At 38.3% G+C, this 9,600-nt stretch overlaps 2 protein-coding genes across 2 annotated transcripts; one reads left to right on the top strand and one right to left on the bottom strand.

Moving 5' to 3' along the window:
- Positions 1–280: 280 nt before the first annotated feature.
- LOC113728232 (uncharacterized) lies at positions 281–748 on the bottom strand. The gene has a single exon (XM_027252797.2). It carries the CDS (start codon positions 746–748, stop codon positions 281–283), a length of 468 nt encoding a protein of 155 aa, XP_027108598.1.
- Positions 749–3,395: 2,647 nt separating this feature from the next.
- On the top strand, positions 3,396–9,390 carry LOC140036056 (uncharacterized). Its single transcript, XM_072077330.1, has 6 exons — positions 3,396–3,606; positions 3,861–4,148; positions 4,396–4,525; positions 7,361–7,468; positions 7,579–7,681; positions 7,769–9,390. Exons 1-6 carry the CDS (start codon positions 3,396–3,398, stop codon positions 8,003–8,005), a joined length of 1,077 nt encoding a protein of 358 aa, XP_071933431.1. The 3' UTR covers positions 8,006–9,390.
- The last annotated feature ends 210 nt before the right edge of the window (positions 9,391–9,600 follow it).

The raw sequence follows: 9,600 nt of genomic DNA, 5'->3' as shown, positions 1-9,600 counted from the left end.
ACAGATAGCTGATGTGATGACAAAGCCTCTTAAGTTGGATGCTTTTCTGAAGCTGCGTACTATGCTTGGAGTTTGTGCAGAGAGCAGTATAAACTAAATTCTTTCAGCATTTAGTTTAAGAGAGGAATTGTTAGATTTAGTCAAATAAAATCCCATTCCATTTGGGATTCTTTGCTTTAGAATAGGTCTTTCGGTTTAGGAGTTAGTTAGCAGGAGACTCCTTATTTATTGTATTTTCTGTTTGTTTTGTACGGCTATATATAGCCTAAATATTTCTCATTCAATAGACAGAGAATTCCTTCCACCTTCTTTCTTTTCTCTGCAATACTCTTTCCTGTTTGTCTTTGCACTCCATGTTCCCACGTCCTCTTCCTTGTCCTGCATATTGGTTTCCATGGGTCACCTTCAGTGCACGTTCTTCATGTATAGTGTTACTCATGCGTTGTTCGTGCACGAGCAAACTGCTTTGCAGCTCATCAATTGACAAAATTCTTGTATCATTAGATTCTTCTATTGAACAGACGACATAATTGAACTTAGGTGTCATTGACCTCAGAATCTTTTCCACAACAGCAACATCTTTCAATTCTTCACCATTGGCTTTCATCTTGTTGGTGATGACAAGAACACGAGCAATGTACTCATTCACAGATTCTCCTTCCTTCATGTGAGCAATTTCATACTCCTTTCGCAATGCCTGTAGATGAGCACGCTTTACTCGCGTTGTTCCTTGATATTTCTGCTTCATAGAGTCCTAAATACTCTTTGACGTGTCTTTGTTGACGATAGTCTCCAAAATGGAACGATCTAACGCCTGAAACAGGTAGTTCTTAGCTTTGAGACTCCCATTTGGCCTATTCAAGGAACAGGAATTAGCCTATTCTTACCACCGGGGTCCCCTCCAGCTTACCCACCCACCGTACGTAAACGGATTACTAACTGAACTCATATCCCTTCGATCGATGGACGTGATGTGAGATGCAAGACTTTCATGGCCTTCCCTCTCTTTCTTTAGAAGAGGGTTTGTGCCATGATAAACATGCTTTGATTGCACTATATTCTAATCTTTTTCTTCACGCTGGACGTGGTTTTTCTTTGAACAAGCCTTGTGACTCTTGTTACTACAGCTTGTTACTAAAGAATGCCATACTATCGAAGCGAGATGAAGTAAGGGAAGAGTTCCGACAAAGCGATTGATGAGTACGGGGCAGGACCAAAACTAACAGGGGGACGTAGGACATCTTTATTTAAAGGAAGAACTAAAAGCTAGAAGAAAGATAACCGGGAATCGAACTAATGGCCGTAGATGTGGGTATCCTCTTCTACTAATGATATTCTTGTAAGGGACATTGGCAGGCTTCATTCCTAGCATCCATGCGTGTTTTACTATTTATTTAGAAAGGCTGCTTTTAGCTCTTTTCACGACTCTGTTGCTATGGAATCCGCCTCGAACACTTTCCTGACAAAAACTTTGCTTGATTAGGGATTAGGCTTAGGGAAGGTTTAGCCTAGAAAAAAGAAAGGAACTTCAATCTCGCCGATTGTCCTTTCAATGGGACATGAAACTGAATGCACTCGTTAGGATAAATACCCAGCACCTTGGGCTGAGAAAGAGCTCGTGAGTGAGGTAGCGAAGCTATTAGCTAAGCTATACGCTACCTTACCTTATGTAGATGGCCGATCTAGAGTACGTTGCTTTTTAGACAACGACCCCTCCCTCACAGGGTCATCCAAACCCTGTAAAGAGACTAAGAAGTCTGTGCCAGTATACCCGTCAAGAAGATAACCCCCTAAAAGGGGCTCAAAGGAAGGCAACACTTCAGGACGATAGTCCAAGCCCATTTCTTAGACTAAATCGTAACACTTCCACATTAGACCAAAACGGATAAGATTTCCATCCTTCCGAGATGAATTCCGATTCTTGATACTGGTATAGGTAAGGCAAGTCGCTTACCTTATTCTAAGGGCTTTCCTGTCTTTCAGTTGAAAGCTCACAAGGATAAATCCCGGAAGTCGAAGTCGGAAGAGGATCTGATTTCGGAGCTAACACCGTTCGTAAAGAGAGTATGAAATTAAGATGCTAAGCCGTTCGCGTCTTCAAGGGGAGATTTTTATAAGCTCACCGGCAAAGCCGTGCGTTCCTTTGCTTTCTTTTATTATACGATAATAGCACTCGAAAATCCCACTAACAACCTATTCTATACCAGCAGATGAAATAACTGCTTATTCTTGAACAAGAACCATGGCATGAGATGCCTCTTCCTTCGGCGAGTAGGGGGATTTCTTTTAGCACAACCAATTTATAGCCCAAGGAAAGGAAGAAGGGAGGAACAAAGCCTTCTTGACTTAAGCTGACAGACCTTTTCCCATGTCAGTGCACCCATCTGTATCCACTTCGTCCAATGCAAGAGATTCTTCTTATTCTTCCGCGGCAGGAGATTAATTACTTTTGCGTGGGGCCTAAAAGCAGCTATATATAGGTCTGGTGCTTCATCTTGCAAATGAAAGGCTTTTTCAACTGAATCAACCGGCAGGGCAGGCCGGAGGGGATCATCCCCCTTTTATTTATGATTCTTCCTCTTCTTTCTCATATCGAGACTCTAAGGCAAAGACTTCTCTTCAAAGAGAAGCTTATGAAGGCCTTTAATCACTTTCTGGTAGTAGGAAGGAGAAAGAACAGTTATTGGTAGCTACTGATTCCATTGGCGGATAAACTTTCCGGGGTTCCACTTTAAGGATAAAGAACTGGGCTAAGGTAGCTAAGAAGGTGGGCCTGACAGCGCTTGTCGTGGGTAACCGGGAATGATCGAGTAGATTGTGCAGCTTGTAAATGATGCTTGCTTCATAGAATATCGGTTAAGGTAAGGCCTATTTGGGCTACTATAAGGAGAAGCAATATAAAGGAGGTTTCCCTCGCGACACTGAAAGGGGTATTCGGAGTTTGATTAGAGGTGGTACCCGGTTAGGAACCCTTCTCTATTCAGTGCTCTATCCCCACTTATTATAACTCTTGCGCTAGTCCTAATTAGGAGAGTTCGATAAGCTTTTCACTCCTAACCACAAGTCATCCAACAAAGCAATCCTTTACTTTATATAAAGAAAGGGTTCGGTCCTCCACTAGGTATTACCCTAAATTTAACCCGCTTATGGTTAGCTCACCGAGTTTCGGGTGAGCGTCTTCAAACCTTCACTGAAGGCTTTGTTCTAACAAGATTCTAGGAAAATGCCTTCTATCGCCTTATTGAAGATTCCGCGAGACACCTCGGCCTTAGTTAGCCCGAAAGCGTCTTCTCTTATATCAAAAGGTAAAGAGTTCCCTAGCGGTACATCTTAATGAAAGACTTGAGCATAACTGTCAATCCTCCCATCCGCTAACGCCTGGTCGACCTCTCCTGATGTATCTGTCAGTGAAGGAAGCATCCATGAGTTGTGCCCTTGGTCAGCACGATGAAACGGGTAGGAAAGAAAGAGCCATATACTATCTCAACAAGAAGTTCACTGATTATGAGGCAAGGTATAAGGTTCTAGAAAATACCTGTTTAGCTCTTACATGGGCCTCGAAAGGCCTATACCACTACATGTTGAACTATACGACCATGCTAAAGAGTAATTATTTCTGGCTGAGCTTAAACGGAAAAGGAAAAAAAGATGGTGCAAAACAGAAAAGAATTAACTGAAATGAAATGTATATGTATAAAAATCCGTTGTGCTGTGATTGTACGTTTTCATCTCGAAAATAATTGAATAGGGTGGAGAAAAGTGATACATAATTTTATACATAATTGGGGCACTTATACCATAATTTGCTTACAGTAATTTGTTGCTTGCTTTTTCACGATATTGGATATAACTGGTTGCAGAGCTTGCTGTTGGTAATGTTGTAAGGCGTGTTTTACATATCATTAGAGAGGAGGATCTCTCTCTCACTGCAGCTGCAATTGGCGGGCTGAGTCTGTCTGCTGGAAGTGACGATGAAGATGATGTTGGGCATGATGAACATCCCGCTTTATCAGCAGCAGCTGTTGCTGCTGCTGCCAGAAGCACTTTGAGGCCTCCCTCCTTGCAAACGCTTCTTGAGGATGTACCACATACAGCAGCTGTTCCTCATACATCTTCTTCAGGAGGCGATTCTGAGGGAAAAAGCAAATGTAAGTATACCATTTTCTCCATTTATATAAATAATCCCATTATTGGTTTCTAGGCGGTTGAATGTGAATTCTTGGTGATTATAGATCCAAGCACCTTGGTTTCTCTGCGGTAGCCATCATGGCTAGTGATTATTCAGTAGTTTACCTATGCTGGTCACCTTGTGTACTTACAAACCATAATTTAATATGTTGGTGTTGCTTTTAAGTGTCTCGGCATTTGACGTGTGCTGCTAATATTTGTTCTCAGCTGCTGATAAGAATTCAAGCACAAAAAGGCTAAAGCATAATGTCATTGAGGCAGTTAATGAACTGATTCAAGACATAGTCACTTGCCATGAACAGATTGCTGAGCAAGCTGTGGAGCATATACATCAAAAGTATCTTTCTTTAATGCTTTTGTGAAAGTTCTTTTATACTTCTAAATACCACTTAAGTTTGTTTTACGTCATCAATCATAGTGGGAACAGGAAATATGTGCTCATGTTATTTATCATATTCTCAAATGAATGAGTATGATCAATTAAAGTTACCTTTGTCATACTAGCATGTTTGTTTGGTTGGCTGGCTGTGGAACTAAGTTCAATACATGCTATTGCAGAAGTCCAGTTACAAGATTCTGTGGGATATGGCTGAAATATTGCCTTCATGTTGGCTACCCACACTAGCTAAAAATGCATTGTGGGAATTGGATTATATATTCTCTAGATAATTTGTTTTCCTTTTATTGGTTTGATAGAACTTCATTGAACTGAAGTTGCCTTTGCTTTTCTGAAGACAATAGGAAATTGTCACTTACATCTTTGATTAAATCCATTTTCTTTGGGAGTACTAGATTGATCTTTGCAATTTTCCTCAAGACTGCTAACTTCATTAAGTTACTATTGACAAATCTAGCTTTGAGTTCTATCTTAATTTTTGTAAAATTGGGTAAAGTATGTCACTGTAAGTTTGTCATAACTTAATGACATTTTGCTGTGAAGGAGGATAATAACAACTCAGCTTTATGAAAAAGTAGGTTGTAGTGTGCTTTTTCTCAAGAGAGTTGATGAATGTCTTACCATGTAATGTTTATAGTCATTGAACTGAGGGCTTTGTTTTTTCATTATCTTGTGTTTCTTGATTGTTTTTCATTGTGTTCATTTATTTCTTTTCCCAAAAGTTTTGTTTGGTAGTGCTTGCTTGGAATTATGGGAGCAATTGATCTTAGTTGAGTTTTAAGTGAATAAGCTTTTCTGAAGCTGAATTCAAATGATTGGACTTGATTGCCAGGGGGTTTTCACATCCTCTGTCAAGCTGGATTTGGTTAGAAAACCTTTAGAATTGATTATTTAGATGCAATATATGTAAGCTTATGTTCCTTTGGAGTTCTTTTCAGCCTTGCTAGGTCTGTTAAAATTGATTAATATGCATGAACAATTAGCCTCCATATGATTGGAAAGATATGGGAAACATTAAGGTATTGTCCCGAAAGAAGAGAATAATCAATATTAGGAATTTTCCCATGTTGTCAGAGTTGAATTTATTATCATTGAAAATGCCTACAATAAAAGGTCAACAAAGGTATTGGCGATCCCAGTGAACTCGTACAGACTTTGGACTAACTAATCTTGGCTTACCTGCTTGTTTAAGGAAAGTGTGGCAACATCCTAATTATAAAACTCAAGCGGGTAATGGTGGTGTCTTTTTAGCTGAGCTTATTATAATGATTAGTATTTTCGAACTACCAGCTCAAGGAGAAATTTACATTAGCCAGGTTATATAAATTGATGCAGCACAAAGAATCTTTAAGGTTAGAAGATAGTTTCAGCATTTTAAGCTCTCAAAATCCGAGAATAAGAGTGTAGAAGTTGGAGTTCAGGAGGAAGCAAGAGAGTGAGAGAAGGAGAAGTAAGAAGCTCTAGGAGTTCCACCTAGACTTCCTTTTGTATTAAGCATATGAGCGTAGGTTGCCTTCATCTCTGTAAGAAAGCAAAGTTGTTGTCAAAATGCTCAATAAAAGACAATTTCTTTCCATTTCAACCTTCGTAAGCTATTACAACTGACATATATAGAGAAAGAGCTAGCCTTCTGTGCAGAGACGTTTTAAGCACCAAGGGAGCATTGAAGCTAAGAAAATTTAACAACTAAGAAAGCACTCAGTGAAAAGATGTACATCCCCAATTAGATTTGCCACCCGTAGGGGGCGACCACCAAATTTGAGTTCTTATGTCCAACGCTTAGACTTCTAGAAACTCTTAATTTCAGATAATACGTATGCTACCTCTAGTTGATTAAAATAAAGGAAAGCACATGGAATCAATTAAAAAAAAGCAAGGAGCTCCAGGCTGTTGCTTTCTGGAATTGTCCAAACAGTAATAGTTTTTTTCTTCGCATTCTGCACATCAGCAGTAGAGCCTTCTTCAGCTATGACTTTATAGAAATCTCAGTGATAGCTTGTGTGCTCATAGACATGGTATGGATCTTGCTCTCAGTTAAAGGGAAAGCTAATGGCTCAGCAAATGGCCTATCAGTATGATCTTGCACTCTTGCCAAATATGGTATATTAGCTATTTCTGTATTACTGAATTGGGTGATCTAAGATCCCATATGTTTATTGCAACATGTGGTTCAACTGTATGACGGCTTGGTTAGTATCCTATGCCTAGCACACTACATTTTGAGCAAGCAGTGATTTCGGCTGCTTACCTTTCTATGGGTAACTGTTAGGTAACATTGGCCAGCTTGCCTTCATTGCTTCTCAGTATCTTCTTCACTCTTGTCTCTGTTTTTTCTTCAAGCTTACCTTGCATGTCCATTTCAATCCCTATAAATACCGAAAATTCAAACCTCCATAGAGATAATCATCTCTTACCATTGCATAAAAGTATGGTTCAGACCATTTGCTAGAGTGTATGGATATGTGATTGAAACTAGAATGAAATAGAACCAAATATGAATATAGGCAAAGGAGTGTGTTGGTTCACGTTTTTGCAGCCTGAGATCTAATTGGAAAATGTTTGTAGTAGCTTGAGCTTAAGTCTAGCTCAATAAAAGCTAGTCAAGAATTGATTCAATTGAGGTCCAGTATTTACATTTTGTTTGTCTTTCAATATGTCGAAGTTTATGTGGTGCTACCCCTTTGAACCTTTTAAGTAGTATGTTAGTGTATTTGATATGATACTAGTTGATTTTAATCTGATTATCTGTTGGTTCTTATGTATCTTTTGTTTCAGTGAGGTAATATTGACTTTGGGCAGTTCAAGGACGGTAGTGGAATTTCTGTGCGCTGCAAAAGAGAAAAAGAGATCATTTCGTGTATTTGTTGCAGAGGGTGCTCCAAGGTGAGACAAGAGGCTAATTACTTTGTCAGATACCAAAATACAGCTTCTAGTATGTTTCGGTTCCCAGTATTTCCCACTCTTTTAATTGATTCATCTTCCGCTAAAATCAGATATCAGGGACATACCCTCGCAAAAGAGCTGGTTACAAGGGGGCTTCAAACCACAGTAATTACCGATTCTGCTGTCTTTGCAATGATTTCCCGTGTGAATATGGTATGCAGTGATTGTGGCTTATTGATTATTTTCTTTTTTAAATTCCATCATGCTTTTCACTTGATTATTTTTTTTTCCTTTTTTAAGGTTATTGTTGGAGCTCATGCTGTGATGGCTAATGGTGGGGTTATAGCACCTGTTGGATTGAATATGGTGGCATTAGCAGCTCAAAGGCATGCAGTCCCTTTCGTTGTACTTGCAGGAATTCATAAGGTCTGTTGGTGTCAAAACTCAGTTCAAGCAATAAATTACAAGATCAACTTGATTAATTTGCAGAGAATGGATGTAGTTACTACAGCTTGTAGTTCGTTTCAGAGCGAATGAACTTGAAGTTTTGGATATTACTTTTGATACATGAAAAGTAATAAGGAAGAGCTTGTAGATTTTTCTTGTGACAGAATACTAATATTGAGGTCATGGAATTTAAATGAAAAAGAAGATTTGAGCTGTGATGAAGTAAGCATGTTAAGTAAATGGCTAAAAAGCTAAATTCGAAGACATGTAACGAGAGTAGTAAAAATTCAACAGGTGCTTCTTCGGGATGCCGAGAAGTCTAATTGTTTATTTACCCCAGTGGATGGAAAAGGATGAAAGAACAAATAACCTTGGACAATTATTTAGAAATGATTGTAGGTTATATGGAGTTTCCAACAACCACATCTGAAGCTCTGGAAATCCCTTCATTGGCGATTGTTCAAATGCATCTCCAGGTTGCTATAATTGAAATCTGATTGCTGCTAGTGCTTATAATCAAATTGACTCTTTGGGAATTTTAAAGGCTCTTAGTTGACATGATTTATTGATTAGATTGATAATAAGTGCTCCATCATGGAACTCGTAGAAAATCTTTTTCTGAAATATTTTAGGCGATTAATGATAGAATTCTGTTGCATGTTTGATTTTATCCAAAGTTATCATTCTCAAGCAGTTTAATATTTAGAATATGTTCTCTCACCTGAATAACAGTGTCTCTATTATGATTAATGATGTGATCCTATATATGTGTGCGTCTGTGTGTAGGTTCATCTGCAGTTAGCATTCCTATGCAGTGTAATTTACTGAATATTGTTTTTTTCCCCCCTGACCTCATCATGAAACAATTCTATTCTTGTGATTCCTGAAAGAATTCAAGCGGAAAATATGTTTACATTTAAGTGCAGTTAGCATTCTAAACTAGTGTGGCCTCACTTGTTTTGTGGATGGGATAAAGGAGTCATACCAGGATTAGTTATCCTGAGGTGACTCATTTTTCATTTGTTCATCTATGTAAAATGGTTGTTTGGAGTTTGGATAGTGTTATATTGTTCATGCATTTTTGGACGTCCAATATTATGGCTGGTAAGTATGGAAATGATTTAATATAACATGGTTGTCTGAAAATAACTTTGAAAAGTCATTTTATCACATAAAGCTGTCTTCCTACGATAAATAGTACTACCTTCCCTCTGGGATTATTAATTTAGAATAAATGGGATTGGTAAAATCATCCAAACAAAGGATGACATGAGATTAGTAATCCTATCCTTTTTTTTCCAATGAACCAAATGGACCCTGTTTTAGAGCTACAAATAAAGTAGTGAGTCAATTCAGTTAGTTTCTATGTAATGAAGAATGTTTTGCCTTTTCATCTTAAAAATACCAGCAATGAATATTTGGAATGTGCCAATGAGAATTGTTCTGATTTACTTCTTTGGATTGAAGATGTAAAATGTTAAAATGAAGTTAAAAATGTGAATGTCGAATCTGTTAGTGTGTGTTTATGATCAATGAGCTCTAATGTGCAGACTGAAGGCACTTATGAATGATATGTTTTCCTTGTCTATTAAGGATAAACCATCTCAACCATGTTTTCTTGTTTTGTGAAAAGAAGGTTGACAAAAAAATGGGTGATCCACAAAGCATATGTCAATGAGCTGAAG

This window comes from Coffea arabica, chromosome 2c (assembly GCF_036785885.1).
Source record: "Coffea arabica cultivar ET-39 chromosome 2c, Coffea Arabica ET-39 HiFi, whole genome shotgun sequence".
Taxonomy (NCBI): Eukaryota; Viridiplantae; Streptophyta; class Magnoliopsida; order Gentianales; family Rubiaceae; genus Coffea; species Coffea arabica.
The sequence above is the reverse complement of the archived record's forward strand: the minus strand, read 5'-3'. Positions and strand labels throughout refer to the sequence as shown.

What these genes read in the sequence shown, in the direction of transcription:
- LOC113728232 (XM_027252797.2), bottom strand. Translation starts at nt 748, where the DNA reads ATGAAGCAGAAATATCAAGGAACAACGCGAGTAAAGCGTGCTCATCTA.
- LOC140036056 (XM_072077330.1), top strand. Translation starts at nt 3,396, where the DNA reads ATGTATCTGTCAGTGAAGGAAGCATCCATGAGTTGTGCCCTTGGTCAG. An exon ending in GTTGCAGAGGGTGCTCCAAG is followed by an intron (nt 7,469 to 7,578) that starts GTGAGACAAGAG and finishes CGCTAAAATCAG; the next exon opens with ATATCAGGGACATACCCTCG. An exon ending in TGATTTCCCGTGTGAATATG is followed by an intron (nt 7,682 to 7,768) that starts GTATGCAGTGAT and finishes TCCTTTTTTAAG; the next exon opens with GTTATTGTTGGAGCTCATGC.